Here is a 23,750-nt window from a genome sequence, read left to right as displayed (position 1 = left end):
GCCCTTACCTATATCCATCTCTCTCTCTCTCTCTCTCTCAGCAACACAATATCAAGAACAAAAGTATATAGATGAACACCAATTCTGCCGAAAACAGATTCAAAAGTACAGCCAAATAAAAGTCTGTATAATCTGCCTAAACACAGCAGATTAATAGTCCGTATAAACTGCAATTCTGCCGTAAACAATAGATTAGACACAGCAGATCATCAACTAGATGATCTACGTCTAGCGATAATCGAACACAATCACTAAGAAACTCTCGAACAGAAACTCTGTATGTTCTAGAGAGAGAGAAGTAACAGTGCGGATTATTGAGCAGAGATGTCAAAAAGATGTGCAATCTTTTGGTACAGAACAGCAGCAATCGTCCTCTTTCTGGAGCCCTTATGCAGCGCTTCAATAAAAAAGATCCATAACCTTATGCAGCCAAAGAACTTCTTAGACTTGGGCCCAAAGGAAAAGAACCGACCTTGGACAAAAGAACAAAAAATATGAATATGAGACAAATTAAAATAAAATATAAATATTGAATTGAAAGAATGCCATATTTGCCATATTTATATTTTAACACCCCCCCTTCAATTCAATATTTGAAGCAATCAAATATGTAAAGAAGTTGACAAATCTTTTCATTAGAACCAGGAGACAGACCTTTTGTAAAGACATCAGCAGCTTGATCCTTTGACTTGACACCAAAGGTCTGAATAACTCCCTTAGCAATTTTTTCTCTTAAGAAAAAAAGATCAACCTCAAAATGTTTGGTACGCTCATGAAATCCAGGGTTGACAGCTATGGAAATGGCAGCCGTATATAGCTAAACTGGAAGCTTAACATCCACTTTCAACTCCTTTAAAAGATTCAAAATCCAAATAATCTCACACGTAGCAACACACATTGATCGGTATTCTGCCTCAGCTGAAGACCATGAGACGGTGGTCTGCTTTTTACTTTTCCATGATACAAGATTATTTCCTAAAAACACACAAAAACCAGTAACAGACTTTCGAGAACCTAGGCATTTAGCACAGTCCGAATCAGAAAAAGCTTTTATATCTAAAGTATCTTCCTTTTTAAACAAAATTACTTTTCCAGGAGCACCATTTAAATATCTTAAGAGTCTTAACGCAATTTTGAAATGAGCTTGAGTAGGCGAACGCATAAACTGGCTAAGATAATGAACAGAATATGCCATATCTGGCCGAGATTGAGAAAGTTAAATCAACTTTCCAACAAGTTTTTGATATACAGTTATATTTATTAAAGGTTGGTTATCTTTTTCACAAAGATGAGACAAAACATGATTTTCCCCAATAGGACAACTGACCGGTTTACAACTAGTTATACCAAATTCAGCAAGTAAATCTAAGCAATATTTCCTTTGAGTCAAACATAAACCAATTGTATTTCTTACAACTTCAATACCCAAAAAGTATTGCAACTTTCCCAAATCTTTTATTAAAAACTTTGATTTGAGTAAAAGTTTGATTTCATTAACTTGTTGATGCATTTTTTTGTGTGTCTGTTACTAGTCTTGTAATTATGTGTATTTTGTACGGTCTTTATCAGTTATCGAGTCTGTATTCGTAGTCGACAAAGTTGGATATCCTCCTATCCGCTTGTGTCCGACGTGTTTTGTCTCTCTTTATATGTATTTGTCGTAAAACAATGCATGTCGCATCTAAGGGTATTTCTGTCATTTATATTTGTGATGTTTGTGCCTTGTCTGTTTGCTGTCTGTTTACAGCAAACAGATAACATTTTGCAGGCCTTGACGAAACAGGTCTGTTTCGTCAAAGAGATGTCGACGAAACAGACTTGTTGACTTTGTTTTTGTTTCGTCAAGGTAGTCAACGAATCAAATGTGATTCATTGACTGTTGGGCTTGTTACTGGGCTAACTTCTGTTTCGTCGGCCCATGTTCAGTTTCGTCAAGGAGATAAGCCCATCTGCTATATATAGGCACAGGATGTTCACAGTTTGGCTAGAGATGAGAGTTTACCCTTGAAGCTTGTAAGAACTGTGTTTGTATCAGTTACCAGATCTCATCCAGTTAATCAAACGATTGTGTTTCTTTGGTTAACCCTGTGTTTGTCTTGTTCTATGTTTGATTGGCTAAGTTAAGTGGATTCCGCACACTTAACTTTGTTTGCTATAAACAAGGATTCGGTAGTGAAAATCGATCCTCCGATTTAGGGACCTACAAGTGGTATCAGAGCCTTGGCTCTTATCCTTGTTTAAAATCAAACATAGTTCGGGTTGTTGAACAAGTTGTAGTGTTTTTATAAGATTTCTGTTCTTGAAACTTCATATTTTTCTGAAAAAGTTATCATAAACTGTTGACTTACTTGGGATTTTGCTAAAATTTTAGTGAAAACCTTGCTTGTTTGTGTGTTTTTCATACTTACAAGTTGGTTTTTGTTGAAATTATTAGTTAAAATTGGTTTTTGTAAACTGTCAGTTCATCCGGTTGTCTAGTGTTCTTCACATCTTCATAATATATTCAAGTGTTCTTATTAAAAGTGAACTTTTAATCTAAAAGATAAGGTGTGAGTATTTGAAAAGTGTTTGACCAACCTCTTTATCCACCATACTTCTAAGTTGGTGAAAAGGAAGGTTGAAAGTCGTATGAGGTTGACAGGCTGGGTATAAACTTTTCACCAACTTTTACCAACCTCTGACAATCTCTTTTTGACGAAACAGAATTCAACGAAACACAAAGTCAACGAAACAGGAAGCATCTCGCCAAAGGTCTCTTTGACGAAACTGAAAAGTGTTTCGCCAAAGATCCCTTCGACGAATCACATCTAATTCGCCAAAAGTCCCTTCGACAAATCAAAGTCTGTTTCGCCAAAGGTCCTTTTGACGAATCACATATCTGTTTCCTCAAACCTCTTTGAAGAAACAGGATCTGTCTCGTCGACTGCTGTTTCGTCAAAAGGCATTTCAGTTTCGTCAAGAAAGTTGAAAGTTTTCAACAGAAGGTTTGCAAGTTCATCATAACAGTGTATTTTCAAGTGTTTGTTCAGGTTTCTTATTAGTAATTCATCACAATGAGTTGTACAAGTCCTTGGGACTGGAGTATGGATCCACAACCCGGTCAAGATCAAACTTCCGCATCAGCATGGGCGAAAAGTATGTTTCCACAACCAGCAATCAGTGCCAGTCAATGGGCATTGGTATCCAATCAAAGTCAGAGTATTCAAAATCTTCTGATTAGTGAAAGTGAAACTGGCAGCAACAATCGTCCACCAAAGTTGAACCATATGAATGATTTTCCATCATGGAAAAGCCGCTTTCACACATATGTGCAAGGGCAAAGTACCGAGCTTTGGACGTGTTTCATCAATGCATTTAACACCAATCTTGAAGTTGCAGCATCCACTTCAGCGGGTTATGCTAACATGCTCGAAGATGACAAGAAAGCTTATGATTTGGAGAAAAAGGCTTTTGCTACACTTACACAAGCACTCAACAAAGATATTTATCATCAATTCTCATACTGTAAAGATACGAAAACATTGTGGGATGCCTTGGTTGCGAGAGGAGAAGGCAATGCAGCCACTCGAAAGTCTCGTCATGATCTGTTGAAGAAAAAATTTGAATCTTTTCAGTTTTTGGAAAATGAAACCCTTAATGATATGACTACACGTTTTTATCATTTGATTAGTGAAATGTGTGCTTATGGGGTTTTGGCTACTCAACAGGATATGGTGAACAGGTTTGCTGATGCTTTACCTCCAAAATGGAGTTCTTTTATTAAGTTGTTGAAGCATACGGGTACTCTAGACACAGTTAACATCTATGAGTTCATCCAGAAGCTGGAACATAAAAATGATGAAGAGATCAGGAAAGCTAAGCGAGTTCCAGCACCTCAGAATACAGAAATGTATCTTCCAGGCTTCGATGCCTTGGCCAGGTCTAATGCAGCTCAGCAACCAAAACTGCAAACTGCATTTGTGTCCAACACAAGTTCCTTTCCGTTTCCTCAATCAACTACTGCTCCGGCTTTCGATCCAAGGGCTTATATTCCAACACCTCAACCTCCACCTCAAGTCAATCCGGCACAACCACAATTTGACCCAAGGTCTTACATTCCGGTTCCATCACAACCACAGTCACAACCACAACAACAAGCTCATTATGCCAACAATCCCCCACCCCACAACCCTAACACGATCAGAGTCAATACTTCAAACCTCTCACAATTTAGCATTGAAGTAGCAAAGGAGCATATGGAAATCATTAATACAATGGTCAGTGCTTATTGTGGGTTGGTGGCAGGTCAAATTGGAAACATCAATATGACCAATGAAGATTATCAACAGATCGACAAGGAAGAAATGGAGTTGATGGATATCAAGTGGGCTTTTGCTAGTGCGGTTAGAAGAGCGAAAGACTTCATGGCTCGAACTGGAAGAACTTCGTTGGAAGGTAAAAGGGATACGAAGTACGGGTTTGATATAAACGCTGTAACATGCTTCAATTGTGGCAAGAAAGGGCACTTCAAACGTGAGTGCACTCGACCGACAAAACAAGGCAATCATAACCCTTTCAGAAACCAGACGAGTACTTCGAGTGTGAATGCACAGCAAGAAAACCGTGACAGGAGGATTGTGGCAGTCAACAACAATCAGAGCCAGTCTGGACCATCAAATCCCAATCGGGCTTTGACTGTTCAAGCTGATGAAGGATGTGACTGGTCTGTACAGTTTGGAGAAGGTGATCAAGGAGGTGGAACAGCTTGCTATGCAAAGATCATCAATCACATCAAGCATGTTCATAAAGAAGAGTTTTCTGAAAGTGATGACAGTTCTGGTTATTCTGGAAGTTCTGATGAAGAAGGCTCTATTTCTGGGGATAATCAGTCTGAGCCTGATGTGAAAGAAGAAGGAGGTGCTGATGTTGAAGATCTATTGAATGAAGCTGAAGAGCTCATATGTCAGAAATCAATTCTGATCAAGAAGGCTGCTACTGCATCTAAGGAAATGGAGAAGTTCTTTTCGGAAGATGGAGCTTTTTCTTTTCAAATGCCTTTATGGCAAATGTCTCAGCCTCTTCAAGTCAGGTTAATTCTGAACCTCCTGCTCCTAGTGTTTGTAAATCATGTGCTGATATGAAGCTTGAATTAGAAAAGCTTCATAGTCATAATCAAAATTTGGTCATTGAACTTTCAAAATGCAAAGAGGCAAATATGGCTTTAACTCGGAACGAAAAAGAATTTAAATCTGTAATCGAAACATTAAAGAAAAGGGTGTCCGAAGTAAACAAAGTGGTTTACCATAAACAAGTAAGTATAAATGAGTACATTAACATTGTGGAGGAAACCAAGAAGCAACTAGCCATTGCCCAATGCGAGTATGATGCGATCAAACAAAAATTGGAAAGTTATTCTAACTCCCGATTTGTGCTTGATCACATCATCGATGTTCAACAACTGAAGGGAAATCAGAAAGGCATACGATATACGAAATGTCCGCCCCCTTTGAGGCATAACTATACCAAGATGCCTGATGAGGAAGATATGCCACGGTATGAACCCAGTGTGCCTCTGAATTTTGAGGAATTTTCTACTGGCCTAGGGTTCAAACCGGACAATTCTTCAAACACATCCTCTAAGCAACAAGAAACTTCAGCATCCATGAAGCAAAGTCCTCCAATTATCGAGGACTATGAGACATCGGATGATGAATCAGAATTGGATGTAAGTGATCAGGATAAATCACTTAACAAGATGAAAGGAGTAGTTATTCCACGTGAGAATCACATTCTTTGTGATCCTGATACTCCTGATGTTCCATATGTTAAGAAACAAGTGATTGATTCTGTCAAAGTTGATGAGACATCTGTGTCTAGTGTTAAAAGCAGTAATGTGTTGTATACATTGGTTGGAGGTGATAAAATCTACTCAGATCATGATTTCCCAATTAAAAATGTAAATCAATCTTTGATTGATAAAGTCTTTGAAGACAACACAAACAAATTTTTGGGAAAAACACTTCCGGGAATTGTTGTAACACAATGTCATCCAATTCCTAAGGCTGAGATTAGAAAACAGTTTGGTAATCAAAAATCACCAACCACTCAACAACCTAGTGCTTCTAATGGTAAACAATCAGTCAAGAGAGTTCAAAAGCCTAATGTCTCTAAAATGAAATCTGAAACAAAAGGAGCTTCGTTCCAAAAGAAAGCAAAAGATGTCAAATTCGTGTCTTCTAAGGGTACTGATAAGATTGAGACTTTTGAGAACAAATCAAACACCGATTTTGTGCAACAAGTCACGATCTTGAAACGTAACAATGATAACAATTACACTCAACATACAAATGGGTGTGATGAAAAGGCTAGTACCTCAGGTTCCACGAGTTCGACATCTCATTGTCAATCAAATTCTCCTAAATTCGTTGAAAGGAGAACATGCTTTAAATGTGGAGAATTTGGGCATATCATCAAAAATTGCCCAAACGCTCCAAAAGAAAAATTTGTTGAGAAAGCACCACCTGAAAAGATTCATCCTCAACGTCGGTCAGTTTCACCAAAACATGATAAACAAACAATTAAGGAACAAGAAACAAAACTACGACGTAAAAACATAAAAACTGTTGAGAAAGCTTTGAAATCTGAAGTTAAAACAGTTAAAATGGAACCAAGTGTGTCACAACCAATAAAACCAGAATCTTCAAAAACAGTTTACAACACTCAATCTGGTAGGCAAAAAGAAACTTGGAAACCTAAAGCGGGTGATAGTTCAGGGGGAGCAAATGTTTTTGAGAATCATCAACAAATCGAGATCACGTTTCGTGATGCTCAGGGACGACCCAAGACCACTAAGGCTTGGGTCCCCATCCTCAACTGATTTTTAAACGACATGTGCAGGGTGTTCCAGGAGGAACTATTAATAGTCATTGGATTGTTGATAGTGGAGCATCCAGGCACATGACTGGCGACTTACGGCTTCTGTATGACGTGAGAAATATTAGAGGAGGCTATGTCGCATTTGCGGGAGACAAAGGCGGATACATCACTGGAGAGGGAAGTATCTCCAATGGTATTGTGTGCTTCGATAAGATCAATTATGTTCGTCAAATTGATCATAATCTTCTCAGTGTGTCGCAAATCTGCGATAAAAAGTTCACCGTGCATTTTGATGATGCCGGTCGTTATGTGCTTAAACCTGGGTTCAAAATTCCACAAGAATGGATTCTCCTATCGGCTCCGAGAGTTAATGATCTTTATATTCTCGACATGAGCCAAGCGATTACAACATCTGCACAAGTCACTTGCTTTGTCTCAAAAGCCACAGAAAAGGAGTCTATATCTTAGCACAGAAGAATGGGGCACATTCACTTGAGGAAAATGAACCATTTGGTGAAAAACAATCTTGTGAATGGTGTGCCTGTGAGAAGTTTTCATTTACAAGATATCTGTGTCTCGTGCCAAAAAGGGAAGCAAACAAAGAAGTCTCACCCTTTGAAGAAAATTAACACTGTCAGCATACCTCTCGAACGTCTTCATATGGACCTTTTTGGACCTATGAAGCACAAGACAACATTCGGAGATGCTTATTGTTTAGTGGTTACAGATGATTATTCTAGATTTTCTTGGGTATCCTTCATGGCACACAAGAGTGAAACTCCTGGCATCCTCAAGGATCTTCTTACAATGTTGGAGAATCTCTATTCATTGAAAGTGAAAAGGATCCGAAGCGACAATGGAACCGAATTCAAGAATCAAGTTATGGATGAGTTCTGTACTTCTAAAGGCATTCTTCATGAATACAGTTCTCGTTATACTCCACAACAAAATGGTGTCGTGGAGAGGAAGAATCGGACGATAATCGAAACTGCAAGAACGATGTTAGTAGAGTCGGAACTCCCTGTTCAATTCTGGGGGGAGGCTGTATCGACTGTGTGCTATACATTAAACCGAGTTCTTATAGTAAAGAGACATGGCAAAACTTGCTTCGAACTCCTTCAGAAAAGGAAACCGGATCTTTCTTACCTAGAACCGTTTGGTGCTCCATGTACTATGATTGAGCCGAATGGAAAGTTTGGAGCGAAAGCTATCGAGGGTTTCTTCCTTTGATATGCTACTCCGAATTTTCGTGTTTGGAATCTGGCTACCAAAAAGATTGAGCTATGGAGTGAGGTGAGGGTTCAAAGGTACACGAGTCCTGTTAGGGCTCCGGGTGATCCGTGGATGTTCGATTATGATGGACTATTTGACTCCTTCAATCTGCCAACCTTTGACGAAGAATCAACAGCTGCTAGCATGTTGTTTGAAAGTGACAATGCTACTGTCTCGCCATTGGTTAGACCTGTTCTTGTTGACCCACAAGATTCTTCATCGGTTAACAATACGGTTCAAAATGAGGTATTTGAAGATGCTGCTGATTACAATGAGTCTTCGGAAGATGATGAATATCTTGATGCAGCAGAAGGATCTTCAGCTCCAGTTGCTCCTGTTCAAGGTGCCTCTATTGATACACCTCATGTGCAGAATGTAGACACTGCTGAAGGGAATGCATCCACCTCTACGCACATTCCTGGTGTGGAGTTGGTTGTTGATCTTAATCTTAACAATTTGGGTATCAATTCAGGTGTTTCTGAAAATCCTGAAATGAGGATTCACGATATCCATCCACAGCAGAACATTATAGGAGATGTCCAACGCGGTGTGCAGACGCGTAATCAGCTGAGAAACAACCAGAATGCTGGTTTGTATTCAGCCATTAGAGAATCTGGTCTTCAGAATGATTGGTCCTTCGCGTGTTACGTGTCACAAGAAGAACCAAAATCGTGGAAAGAAGCTTTAAAAGATAATGCTTGGGTTGAAGCCATGCAGGAGGAACTGCAGCAATTTCAAAAGCTTGGTGTTTGGAAGCTTGTTGAAAGACCAGAAAACTACAAGAAAATTGGCACTCGATGGGTTTTCAAATGCAAGAAGGACGACCGTGGAGTGGTTATTCGTAACAAGGCAAGATTGGTCGTTCAGGGATTTCGACAAATCTAGGGGATTGACTACAATGAAGTCTATGCACCAGTTGCTCATCTGGAAGCTATTCGGATCTTTCTTGCTTATGCATCATTCAAAGGATTCAAGGTCTACCAGATGGATGTGAAAAGTGCTTTTCTTCATGGGATAGTTCAAGAAGAGGTGTATGTCAAACAACCTCCAGGTTTCGAAGATCCTGTTCATCCCGATCGGGTTTGGTTGCTCAACAAAGCTCTTTATGGTTTACATCAAGCACCTAGAGCTTGGTACGCAACCCTATCCAACTATCTTCTGGAGAATGGTTTTCGACGAGGTCTTATTGATTGCACCCTCTTCGTCAAGGAACAAAATGGAGATCTTCTGTTGGTGCAGGTATACGTTGATGATATCATTTTTGGTTCTACTAATGAATCTTTGTGCAGGGAATTCGAGCATATTATGCAGGAAAAGTTCGAGATGAGCGCTATGGGGGAGATGAATTTCTTTTTGGGCCTACAAGTTCAGCAAACCGAGTCTGGGATATTCATCCATCAGACTAAATATGTTGGTGACATCTTGAGCCGGTTCCAGATGTCAGATGCAACGCCCATTGGTACCCCACTTCCGCAGAATCACGGGATTACTCCGGATTTAAAGGGTGAAAGCGTCAACTCCTCCTATTATCGTGCTATGATCGGATCTCTCATGTATCTTACTGCTTCGAGGCCTGACATAATGTATCCAACGTGCCTGCTTGCAAGATATCAAGCTAATCCGAAGGCCTCCCATTGGTCAGCTGCAAAAAGGATTTTTCGCTATTTGAAGGGATGTCCAGACACCGGTCTTTGGTACCCTTGGGATGATAGCTTTGATTTGACCGCATACAGTGATTCTGATTTCGGCGGTTGCAAAATTGACGGCAAATCAACAACAGCAGGATGTCAGTTCTTAGGAAGTCGCCTGGTGACGTGGCAGTGCAAAAAGCAGACATGCGTTGCTACATCAACCTGTGAAGCAGAATACATTGCTGCCTCCAGTTGTTGCTCCCAAGTCTTGTGGATACAACAACAAATGCGCGACTACGGTTTTGAATTCCTATCTACTCCTATTTTTGTTGATAACAATGCTGCCTTACAGATCACTAGAAATCCTGTGCAGCATTCCAAGACCAAACACATCGAAATCAAATATCACTTCATACGTGATTGTTTTGATAAAAGATTAATCGATGTTATTCATATACCCACCGAACACCAACGTGCCGACCTGTTTACAAAAGCATTCGATAAATCACGGTTCGATTATCTACTTTTGGTCAACGGCATAAAGGTGATACCTGAGTAAACCGCTTTGGCTAATCGTTTTTGTAAATATTTTCTTTCAAAATTCAAAAAATACAAAAAGATTTTCACTTTCTTAATCTTTTAGCTTTTTAAGGGGAGAAAATTTCAAGAAAATACAAAAACATTAGAAAATCTAAAAAAATCCAAAAAGATGTCTTTATGATTCTGTCTTTTCTTTTGAAAAATTCAAAAATAAAAAAAATAGAAAACCCAAAAATGAGTTTCTTGGAAAATGGAAGGTGATGATATTCACTGGTGTGGTCGGTCAACATGGTTAAAATCGTTAAACAAATGATAAGTATCTCTTCTAACGATGTATCGGTAGGCTCACAATCAAACTAAAATGTGCAGGATGATACAAACCTAACAGACTTCAAGTCAGGTGGGAACCATTCATTGGCATATGATCTTGGTACCGAAATTTCGTTTGATAGATTGCCGAGGTTCTGAGATATTCGGTCTTTATGCTGCTTATCATCTGGGTATCATGGTTGTATGTTTTACCGAAAAAATAACGGGGACGCAAGTCTAGATCTTCCATGATACCATACATACGTGTACATATTGCATCCGACCTCAATAAGTGATCAACAATCACATGTCCAAACAAAATAAGTGATAATATATCACATTTATCCGGGAGTAAAGTTCGTTTCTCTGCTGTACGAAAGTACTGACCTGTTCACGGACTTGCTCCTGTGCCCTCATGCATCGAAAATCAAGTTCCTCATCAATAAGTGATTCTATCACATAGGGCTTGTTTTCAAATCAAAATAAGTGAGTATCTCACATCTTATACGGTCAAACAGATGATAATCGGTATACTCACTGGTAAGATGAATTCTCGCGCATACCTTGATACGGGAATGTGTCGTGAGGTGGATTCACATCGACTTGTAAGTATAATTCTTACCGTAAAGCGTATCTCCTAAGTGTGATTACGTTTGATAAGCATGAGTTTATGTGGACAACAATATCGATAATCGAGGTAGTATTCTTATCAAGAACTTTAAACAGAAATCAAATCATGTTGACTAAGACCGTAAGCTGGTATGATTCCTTATCCTTGAAACTCGCAAAAGTTGCATCTGTACAGTTGTTTAACTTGTGAATTTTAATTGCATTTAGTTAGTTTTCAGCATTTTAAGAATTGTCTGTAGTGTAGTGTTTAAGTTTGTTTTTGATTATGCCAAAGATGTTGCTTGGTGTTTATGACCGGAAGCCTGAAACCTACTTCATAAATCGTTCTTGTTTTTGAAAACTCAAACGAATGTCAAAATGGTAAATTGCTAAAACCCTGTGTGCAGTATGCAAAATGTTTCATGCCTTGGTGATTTTGGAATAGAAGTCGACGAATCAAAACTTGGTTAACGAATCAAACTGATGTTGACGAAACAGAACTGGTCAAAGTCAGCCTTAGGTCAATCTGTTTCATGTTGACGAAACAGGGAGCCCAAGTCTGTTTCGCCATGGGCTAATTTCACAAGCCCAAGCTCAGGCCCATTTCCTGTTTCGTCAAAACCCAATCCTTATTCGTGAAACCTCAGTTTCGCCAAAAAGGTGGGTCCGTGTACCAAAAGTCTTTATGTCAGAAGTTTTTGGTTCACTTTTTCAAAAACACTCAAGTTCAGTTTCTTCATCTTCTCTCCAAACACCAAAACCCCATATCTTCGGTTACACCATATCTCTTTCAAGTCATCAGTGTCTTCATCAAAATCTCTTATAAATCAAAGGTGCAAACTTGTTTATGTCATGATTTTCGTATTGTGTACCGACGGTTTTCACCGGAAACCGTTCGGAGACCCTTTGTGACCGGTGTTTACATTTGATATTAAATGTGGTGATTTTAAACTTGTTTGGTTTGCCTATTGACTGTAAAATCTAAGTGTTTCAATGGTTGTTTTGCCTATGTTTAGGTTTGAGTTTTGGGATGAAAAACAGAGTATTGTTTTGCCATATGAATGTTAGGGTTTCTAAATGATTATGACTGAAAACAGAGAATTTATCAATTTTAGGATAGATTTATATCTTGTTGTTGGTTATTCACTGTTGTTTGTGATAGTCTACACTTGCTGTAACTGCTATTTGGCGAAACACCCAAATCTCAAACCAACTCCGGCGAATCTGATGTCGGCGAATCAGATTTGGGGAAACAGACAGTCGGTGAATCACATTGCTGACGAATCAGATAGTCAACGAATCAGATTCGTTGACGAATCACAATAATCTTCTGTTTCGTCAAAGCCTTGTTTGGCGAATCAAAATGGTCAACGAATCAGAACTGGTCAACAACCAATTCTGTTTCGTCAAGTGCATTTCTGTTTCGTCAAAGAATCTTTTGACGAATCAAAATGGGTCAACAAAACAGATCTGGTCAACAGTCAGGCTCTGTTTTGTCAAACCATTCTCTGTTTCGTCATATTATGTCTGTTTCGCCAACCATGCCTTAGTAAATTTTACAGTTTGCAGTTTGTTCACAGTGGACATGATTTGACAGTCTGTATGTCAAATGGATACATGAACTTGTATCCATACATGTCCATATCTATATGTAAGTGATTATTATTTATTGTGGACGTTTTAAACTTGCAGATGGCACCTAAAGAAGGTAAACGGAAGCCGGCGACAAAGAAAGAAAATAAGACGGAGGAGGAAATCATGTCTGAAAAACGCCACAACCAGGTTGCATATTTGGATCCTGAGGAGAAACTTGTTGAGCTTAAAGACATTACTAGATGGATTCGGGAATCACATATCAACTATGCTGTTACATTCTCAAGGCCTGTATACAAGTCCCTCATCAAAGCATTCTGGGATTCGGCGAATGTTGGTCAAGTGGATGGCAAGGAAGTTATCAGTGGACGGGTAGAGAATGTGGATGTGATTTTGTCACCGGATATTCTCAATGAAGTCCTACAGTTACAGGATAGTCCGGACGCGCCAGATTCTGTCCCGATTAGGTGTACGCGAGGATGTTTATTACGGATGAAATGCACCGGAGATATCTTTAGTATGCAAATTAACAAGGGTGATCTGCCGCTAAGATACAAGTTTCTGCTACACATTCTGATCCAGTGTTTGAGCAACAAACGGGCCGGTTACGACATGGCTAGCAACGAACTCGTGGGTCTTATGGTGGCCTTAGTGCTAAACAAACCGTTTAGCATTTCAAGGTTCATCTTTGAGAACATGAAAGAAAATTTAACAAGGACTGGAAAGAACAGGACCATTGGAAGCAAGTATTGGATATATCCACGGTATCTGCAGATGATAATGAATGTTCAACATCCAAGTCTTCCAAAAGCAGACAACGATGTGCTAAAGATGGAAGCTATGAACTTCCACTCATTACGACTCATCAAAAACTTAGCTCATAAAAGATACAAGGAGAGCGTTCCTCCAAGAAAATTATTTGGTGCTCTTCATAAGACAACGTACGTTGCTCCTGCAGACAACAAGTGGCGTCATGAAGAAAGCCAATCTGATGATGAAGAGCCTGAGTTAAAAAGAATGATGAGTGAGAAGTTCGGTCCTGAACCAGTTGTGTCTGATGAATCGGACAGTGATCATGATGGTGATGAAGGTGGTGATGGTGGTGATGCTGGTGCATCAAGTGTAGGAACCACTGGTGGCACATCAGCTGGTGGTACTTCAGCTGGTGGTACCTCAGCAGGGGGAGTGTCAGCTGGTGACACATCAGCAGGTGGTGATGATGAGGCTGATTCAGATTCTGATGATGATCTCTTGCTTGAACCTGGATACGAGATGTATCTGGATGAACACGGAGTACGAAGATACAGAAAGATCAGACAGGAAAATGATCCGGTATATGTTCCTTCTGATCCTGAAATGGAACGTGCAAGAAAAAGGAAAGCCGGAAAATCAGCAGAGCATCAGAAGAGAAAGAAAGCTTGGAAATACTTGAGTACCTCCTCCCGAGGTTCTGTGCCATAAGCTCCTATTCCAGAACCACCTGTAGTCTCTTCTCCTCCTACAGCTCAAATCGTTTCTCCACAACCTACTCCACAACGATCCATGGCTGCTGCAATCAGAGCAACCACTTCTCAACAACCGAGTAGTGAACATCAAAGGATCTACTCGGAGATGACTCAAGAAAAAAAGAATGATTTTCTGTTCCGTCAATATGAGGCTGCAGCAGACCACATTCAAAGACAGAGTGATTTTATTCGTATCACTAAGAATGATCAAATCCATCATCAGGTAGAGATTGATAGGTTGAAAGCTACTGTTGGTGAACAGCAAGCTACTATCCAACGCCAACAAGCAGAGATCGATCTTCTTAAAGCTGAAAATGAATGGATGAAAGCTTCCGAAGCTAAAAGGGATAGAAGGAGTTCAGTTCTCCAAAAATTGGCTGAAGACCTGAGAAATAGATGCGATGTGATGAAAGAGTGGTATGACTCGCGGAATACCACAATACTTGAAGGGGCTAGGAAGATGAGTGCTAACTTCGATTTTCTCTGCAAACGAGTTGCTACTTTGTGGGAGGATAGGTGTAAGCAGCAAGAGATTCTGCAGAAAAGGGATGAAGATCCTGAGGATCAAGGGAATCCTGATTCAGCTGCTACACCACAATAGCCCCCAGCTGGTACATCATCTGCTGTAGTCGTTTATCAGCCGTCAGTGATAGGGTCATCTGAAGGGGCATCCAGTGGTACTGTTGGTGAAGAACAACTACTTGAAGCTTTAGCTGGTACACCCTCTGTCCCTAGCTCAGCTGACTTAGCATTGCAGGTTGTGCATCCAATTACTGGAGAATCTCTTGAAGAGGGTGAGATTGTTGATGATCTCATGCCTCAACAATTGATCACTTTGAAAGCAACGCGAGACGTTTATGATGAGGAAATTGAGAAGATGCCGAGTGAGCCGGAATCTGCGAATGTTGAAAATGTTGATGAGATTGTCTTTGAAGGTGATGTGAAGAAATCATCATATGTGAGACAAGATGGTACCGAATTTGCTCCGTTTAATGAGAACTGGTTGAAAAACAACGTTGAAGATATTGATGAACACCTGAAAAACCGTGATACTTCAGAGAATGCCACAGATGCGTTCGCTACGTGGCGTCAACAGTTTTTGTCAAAGGTTTCAAAGCCAGTTCCAGAGGCTACACAAGTTGATTTCTTACAGCTAGAAAAGGCTAAGCCAAGTGGGCGAATACTGTGTTGGATGTTTGTTAAGGAAATTCACTGTGTTGCGATCAAGAGGGAGTTCGGGATCCAGTATTTTAGGTCGCTGCTGAGCATTTTATCTTTGCCATTTTATGATGTGGCTGCCTTGACAAAGATAGATCTCATTAATCGCTCAGGATTTGATGGTGCGACGCTATTTGAACGTTTGATTCGAATGAACAAGAAATCGGGGTGGAAAGACAAGTCTTACAAGCCTCAGTTCCCCAGACATCAACAGATAAAGTTCACGCTTGATCCAGAAACCAACACCGGGAGATACAGGCTTGTGTACGAGCCGGTGAGAGTGGTTGAGAAGATTCCGTTAATGCCGATGCAGCAAGATTTTCTTGGTGACATGCGTTTGTGGTGCTACGATTCAGATACGCATGAGGTAGTGATTGTGTTCAACGATGATAAGAACTTCAGGATACTAGATCCGATGTGGCTGGTGAATATGTCTGCATCCGACATCGCCAAACTGTACCGACACGACATCTTTTACAAAGACAAGGATGCTCACCAAGCATTGAAGTTTCAACGTGTTGCTTGCTACTGCTATTACTGGGGGATACATTCGGGCAGTTCCTGGTCCGAACATCACTGAAGAAGAAAGATATGAAGACCGAAGACAAGCAACAGACAAGGGGGAGTTTGTTGATGCATTTTTTTGTGTGTCTGTTACTAGTCTTGTAATTATGTGTATTTTGTACGGTCTTTATCAGTTATCGAGTCTGTATTCGTAGTCGACAAAGTCGGATATCCTCCTATCCGCTTGTGTCCGACGTGTTTTGTCTCTCTTTATATGTATTTGTCGTAAAACAATGCATGTCGCATCTAAGGGTATTTCTGTCATTTATATTTGTGATGTTTGTGCCTTGTCTGTTTGCTGTCTGTTTACAGCAAACAGATAACATTTTGCAGGCCTTGACAAAACAGGCCTGTTTCGTCAAAGAGATGTCGACGAAACAGACTTGTTGACTTTGTTTTTGTTTCGTCAAGGTAGTCAACGAATCAAATGTGATTCGTTGACTGTTGGGCTTGTTACTGGGCTAACTTCTGTTTCGTCGGCCCATGTTCAGTTTCGTCAAGGAGATAAGCCCATCTGGTATATATAGGCACAGGATGTTCACAGTTTGGCTAGAGATGAGAGTTTACCCTTGAAGCTTGTAAGAACTGTGTTTGTATCAGTTGCCAGATCTCATCCAGTTAATCAAACGATTGTGTTTCTTTGGTTAACCCTGTGTTTGTCTTGTTCTATGTTTGATTGGCTAAGTTAAGTGGATTCCGCACACTTAACTTTGTTTGCTATAAACAAGGATTCAGTAGTGAAAATCGATCCTCCGATTTAGGGACCTACAGATAATATCATCCACATAGACAAGAAAAACAATAAAAACGGAGTCCTTTCTCATAGCAAACAAGGAATGGTCACCCTTACTTTGTTTAAAACCAAGATCAACAAGAGCAAGAACTGACACAAGTTTCTCATTCCACATCCTAGGAGCTTGTTTCAATCCATACAAATATTTTTTTAGTTTACAAACTTTAGATCCATAAGAAGAATTATAACCATCAGGCAAACACATGTAAACTTCTTCATTAAGGCCTCCATATAAGAAAGCATTGTTAATGTCAAGTTGATATAGTGAACAGCCATAGACAACACACATCTAACTGTAACCATTTTAACAACAGGAGAAAATGTATAAAAAATCAATACCTTCCTTTTGATTAAACCTCTTAGCAACAAGCCTAGCCTTATACATCTCTATCTTACATCCAATAGCTTTTCTATTAGGTGGTAAGTTTACAATTTCCCAAGTTTTATTTCTATGTAAAGCTTCAAGCTCCAAATTCATAGCATCAACCCAATTAATATCATTCTTAGCTTCAAAATAATTCTTAGGTTGACAACTTTTATTTAACACAGAAGCAAAACAAAAACTTTCAGGAGACAAATTAGCATAGTTTAAAACTTTTTCTAAACCACATTTAACTTTCCCATCAACCACATAATCATCAAGTCAGGAAATCTAGTGTTTCTAGAAGATCTCCTTAAAACCGTGCTAGTTTGTTCTACAATATCTCCCTCAGAATTATTATTGTCTTCATGTTCAGTGTCATGCTCAGCCCTGTCTAAATCTGATTCTACATTGCTAGGTTGCTGATTACCAGCCATACCTAATGCAATTTCTGAATCAGTTCCAGACTGCTCATACCCATGACCTGTTGAAGTACTTGTTTGTGTATTGTCATCATCGGGAGTTGGGTCCACTTGAGGATTTTGAGTAAAGTTTAAATCAGATAAATCAAAAAAATTTAAGGTGTTAATTTCAGAAGGAGTATCAAGATCAGAAGATGTTTTCTTTTTCTTTAAAAGGAAATACAGTTTCGTAAAACCTAACATCCCTAGAAAAAAACATCATTCTTTGATCTAAACTCCAAAGTTTGTACCCTTTTTATCATTTGAATATCCAACTAAAACACATTTTCAGCAAGTGTGGTAAACTTATCAGAGTTGTTTAACACTGTGCTGAAACAAAGACACCCTACAACCCTAAGTTGACCCAAAACAGGAGTAAAACTAAACACTAGCTCATATGGAGATTTCCCACTCAAAACAGATGAAGGCACCCTGTTAGTTAAATAAGTAGCAGTTAGAATACACTCAGGCCAAAAATTAAGTGGAAAACCACCTTGAAAGAGTAAAGGCCTAGCTACATTCTGCAAATGCCTATGTTTTCTCTCAACTACCCCATTTTGCTGTGGAGTATGAACACATGAGGTCTAATGTATAATCCCATTTTCATAACAAAAACCACTCAATTTTTTATTTATAAATTCAGTATCATTGTCACTTCTAAAAATCATAACTGATTTACTAAACTAAGTTTTAAGCATGTTATAAAAACCTTTAATATTGTAAAACACTTCATACTTTGACTTCATTAGATATACCCACACAGCTTTAGTATAATCATCAACAACAGTAAGAAAATACCTAAAACCATCCCTACTTTGAATTCTTTACGGACCCAAACATCAAGATGAATAAGATCTCCTAACACCTTAGATTTATGATCACTTAAGGGAAAAGGTTCCCTATGCTGCTTAGCTCTATGACTTGTTTCACAAGGCTCTAATTTAACACCAGTTTTAATGTTAAAATGATTTTTAAGAACATGCAAAACAGGTTCAGCATGATGATCTAACCTAGCATGCCAAAGATTAATATCACAACTAGAGTTACAAACCTTATTTGAAACAGAAGAACAACCACAGAAGTATAGACCATCAAACTGACTACCAGTCACCTGGACTTTCTTTGTTTGAGAATCCTGAATATAGCGATTATGTTCATCAAAGGAAACAATCAGCTTACAATCTCTAGCAAGTTTATGAACAGAAATCAAATTTACACAATAAGCAGGCACGACAAACACATCATATAGAATGAGCTTGTCACTTAATTTGATATCGCCAATTTTAGTTACCAAGGCACTAGTGGCATTAGGATGTTTAACCTTAATATTAAATTCAGTTACATCCTTTTGATTAATCAGACACTCATCAGTCATTACCATGTCTTGATTTACACCAGAATCAAATATCCACCCTACTTTTTTCTCATTGTAGGTCCATTTTTTTTTCAGAGGATCTATTACGAGACCTATTCCCTGTTTTTCACGAACACGGTCATGAGTGCGGAATCCACGTGACGGTGCAAATCAAAATAAAGCAATGCACGCAACACAACAGATAACCAAAGATTCACTTTAGATTAAAAGGACGAGAACAACATCAAACATATGCACACAATGCTTGAACGATAAACTCTCAGTAGTAGTCTCTCTATGCTCTCATGCCTTATGTTAAACTCACTAAGCTATATATACTGTCCAGGGACGAACCTTGATAGACGAAGGTTAATGGGTGACGAAGATAGAACCTTCGTCACACACAAACAATGACGAAGATCAAATTAGGATGTTTAACCTTAATATTAAATTCATTTACATCCTTTTGATTAATCAGACACTCATCAGTCATTACCATGTCTTGATTTGCACCAGAATCAAATATCCACCCTACTTTTTTCTCATTGTAGGTCCATTTTTTTTTTTCAGAGGATCTATTACGAGACCTATTCCCTGTTTTTCACGAACACGGTCATGAGTGCGGAATCCACGTGACGGTGCAAATCAAAATAAAGCAATGCACGCAACACAACAGATAACCAAAGATTCACTTTAGATTAAAAGGACGAGAACAACATCAAACATATGCACACAATGCTTGAACGATAAACTCTCAGTAGTAGTCTCTCTATGCTCTCATGCCTTATGTTAAACTCACTAAGCTATATATACTGTCCAGGGACGAACCTTGATAGACGAAGGTTAATGGGTGACGAAGATAGAACCTTCGTCACACACAAACAATGACGAAGATCAAAGTTTCGCCAGGCAGGGGTTCGACGAAGAGAGAACCTTCGTCAAACACTAAACGTGGACAGTAGATATGACTAAGTTAACAGAAGACATAAGAAACCACTAACTATAGTTAAACACTATGCACACAAGCATGTGTTTAACAAACCTTACAAATACAGAGACAAAATGTCATACTAAGTAGGATAGGAGGATATCCGACTATGTAGACTTGACGGAACTTACAGACTCGGTAACAAAAGACTAAATAACATACAATGTAAACAAGACAAAGTTACAGACACATAAATGCACCAACAAACTCCCCTTTGTCTGTTACTTGGTCTTCGATCTTTGAGTCTTCAGTGTTTTACCGTCCAGGTGCTTCCGGTGTGTATCCCTCGATAAAAACAGAAACAAGCGATGCGTTGAAATTGTAACGCTTGAGGTGCGTCCTTGTCTTCATAAAAGATATCATGTCGAAATAACTTGTTGATGTCGGCCGCAGACATATTCACCATCCACCTCGTATCTAGCATGCGGAAATTCTCTTGATCGTCTTTGAACACAATGACAGCCTCGTGCGTATCAGAGTCGTAACACCACAACGCCATGTGTTCCAAGAAATTCTGCTTCATCGGCATCAGAGGGATTTTGTCCATAACCCTCGCCGGCTGATAAACAAGCTTGTATCTTGCAGTGTTGGTCGACGGATCCAAAGTATACTTGATCTGCTGATACATCGGAAACTGTGGCTTGTATAACTCGTCTTTCCACCATATCCTCCGATTCATCTTTATCTTACGAGCAAACATAATTGATCCTTCATATTTTGAACGACTGATCAGCTCTGACATTAATAAAGCTGCCACATCGTAGAACGGAAGAGATAGAATACTCAACAACGAGTTGAAATACTGGATTCCGTGTTCACGCTTGATTACCACACAGTGAATTTCTTTCACGAAACTCCAGCTCAGTATCTTCCCATGAGGCTTAACCTTTTCAAACCTCATATAATCAACTTGTGCTTCAGGAGGTGTAGGCTTTGCAACCTTGGAAAGGAACAGTTTTCTCCATTCTTTGAATGAGTCGGTTGCATCATCTGTTGAATAACGATCTTTTAGCATTTCGTCAATATCATCCAAATGATCTTTCAACCAGTCTTCATCAAACGGGTTGAATTCTGTTCCATCTTCACGTACACAAGTTGACTTCCTTGTTTCGCCTTCAAAAACGATTTCATCAAGATTTTCTATGTCTACATTTTCAGGTTCACTTGGAATATTATCAATAGCAGCAGCATCATCGATTGCTTTCATTTCATTCAACGCTAGCAACTACTCATGCGAGAGTTCAGAAACCAAATCTCCTTCTTCCAAAACTTCTCCAGTTACAGGATGTACAACCTGTAAAGCAATGTCAGCAGAGCTAAGAACAGAGGATGTACCAGTCAAGGAGCTTTCAACGTAAGAGTTGCTCTCTAGCTGTTGTATTTCTTCTATAGCTCCATCAGAGGTTCCTTTAGTAGATTCAATCTGTTGAGGGTCGAAAGGAACAATCTTTCTAGATGCAGTGGCTGGCGGTTGCTCAGATGTTTTCAGAAGTGTCTAGGCTACCCGGATCTTCAGAATCATGATCACGTTTCTTCAAGACTTTCTGTTGTTTGCATCGGTCACTCCATAAAATGTTAACGCGCTTTCTAACAGCCTCAAAACCATCAATGATTCTCTTGACCCCATCTGTTATCTTGGTATTACGAATGTGATACCATTCTTTCATATCATCATGCTTTTCTTTAAGAGATTCGGCCAACCTTTGAACAGCAGAGCTAATTTCTTTCAAACGATTCATCTCAATACCACGATTGTTATCAACAGTTCGCATCTGCTGTAATTGACGTTCCCTTTCTACATCAGCAGCTTTCAGGCGTTCATTCTCAGCTTTAAGTTGATCAATTTCAGCTTGTTGGCGTGTAATCTCAGCTTGTTGTCTTTGAACATTGGACTTCAACGTGTTTATCTCCAACTATTGCTTGATTACGTCACTCTTTGTAATGTTCATGAATGTTGATTGCCTATCGATCTGACCTGCAGCAGCTTGCAATTGAGAGAATAAGAAATCTACCTTTTCGTCTGGCTGCATTTCAGAAAATCTTCTGTGTCTGCGTTCTGAAGTATGTTGAGATGTAGTTGCTCGAATGGTGGATACCATTTTGTACGCAGGTTCGGCTTGTGGAGTGGCAGTTGGCATTTCACTAGCTGAAGAAACCACAGTAGGTGGTTCAGTTGATCGCGGAGGAGAAGATATCATAGCTGAAGCTTCTTCGGCTGTGAGACCAAGATTTGGATCCATTTCTGCTTCGTGTACAGTTTCTTGTTGTGACACGGTTGGCCAGGTGACGTACCAATATATTTCCTGCTTTTTCTCTTTCTTCGAGCAACAGTTTGCTTTCTCTTTAAAAGTTCAGCCTCAGTATCAGACGGTACATAATCAGCATCCTCCTCCTGTCTAATCTTTCTTACTTTCCTTACACCACGATCATCAAGATAGAACTCATATCCGGGCTTTGGTTGATTATCGTCAGAATCCAGACTTTCTGTATTACCTCCAGCTGAACTAGCACACGTTGTACCCACAGCAGATGCACTAGTAGTACCAGGTGCACTAGCTGCTGTAGCACCAGCATCTCCACCATCATCACCTTCATTATCACCGTTACTATCGCTTTCAGAAGGATCCAGCTTCTTGTGTCTAAACTTCTCTTCCATCATCTTTTTCAACTTTGGCTCTTCGTCGTCCAATTGGCTGTCGTTATGACGCCATTTATCATTTGCAGGAGCGACAAACTCTTTGTCGTATAAGGCTCCAAACATCTTCCTAAGAGGATCAGATTATGTGTATCTCTTTGCAGAAAAACCCTTGAATATTCGTAAGGATTCTTCGAACATAGCATCAATTTTGAGACTATCATTATCTGCCTTCGGAAGCCCTGGATGTTGAACATTCATAATCATCTGCATGAATCTGGGATACATCCAGAATTTGTTGCCGGAGGTACGAGAACCTGTTCTTCTTAAATTTTCTTTCGTGTTTGCGAGGATGAACTTTGAAATGCTAAACAGCTTGTTTAAAACTAAAGCGACCATCAAACCAACAAGACCATTTCCAGCAATATCATATCCAGCACGGCTTTTTCTTAAACATTGAACAAGTACATGAAGTAAGAAGTTTGTAACACAGGGGCAAACAAGCTTTGTTGATCTGACTAGTGATGATATCACCAGTGCATGTCATTCTAAGTAGACAGCCACGTGTCTACATGATCGGAATAGAATCTGGAGCACTTTCATTATCTTGAATTTCCAATACCGAGATCAGAATCTCTGGTGACACATCGACGTTTAATTGGTTAACCTGCCCTCGAATCAGTTCCTTTCCGTCAACCTCTATGATATTAGCAGTATCCCAGAATCCCTTAATCAATGACTTGTACACCAGTGTTGAGAATGTAACGGCTTTGTTTATCCTTGATTCCCATAGCCATTGAGTAATTTCCTTGTAATCATCAAGCTTTCCTTCAGGATCTAAGAATGCTACCATATTGTGTCGAGGTTCGGACATGATTTCTTCTTCCGTTTTGTTAGTTTTCTTGGTTGCCGGCTTTCGTTTTTGTTCTTTCGGAGCCATTGACGATTGGTCTGTTTGACGAAGGTTGATTCCTTAATGACGAAGAGTTATTGGTCAGCAAAAGTGAATTATGGTCAACTGTTATGACGAAGGTTGAAACTTCATCATTTTTAAGTTCGTCA

The 23,750-nt window shown here is 39.5% G+C and overlaps 1 protein-coding gene across 1 annotated transcript; it reads right to left on the bottom strand.

The window, feature by feature from the left end:
- Window positions 1–817: 817 nt before the first annotated feature.
- On the bottom strand, window positions 818–1,195 carry LOC110931937 (uncharacterized mitochondrial protein AtMg00810-like). Its single transcript, XM_022175307.1, has one exon. It carries the CDS (start codon window positions 1,193–1,195, stop codon window positions 818–820), a length of 378 nt encoding a protein of 125 aa, XP_022030999.1.
- Window positions 1,196–23,750: the final 22,555 nt, after the last annotated feature.

The sequence above is a fragment of the Helianthus annuus genome, chromosome 3, assembly GCF_002127325.2.
Source record: "Helianthus annuus cultivar XRQ/B chromosome 3, HanXRQr2.0-SUNRISE, whole genome shotgun sequence".
NCBI classification, from domain to species: domain Eukaryota; kingdom Viridiplantae; phylum Streptophyta; class Magnoliopsida; order Asterales; family Asteraceae; genus Helianthus; species Helianthus annuus.
Note: the sequence above shows the minus strand (reverse complement) of the source record. Positions and strands in the feature narration are given on the sequence as shown.

Bases quoted from the DNA above. Each gene is read 5' to 3' on its own strand.
- LOC110931937 (XM_022175307.1), bottom strand. From the start codon at position 1,195: ATGGCATATTCTGTTCATTATCTTAGCCAGTTTATGCGTTCGCCTACT.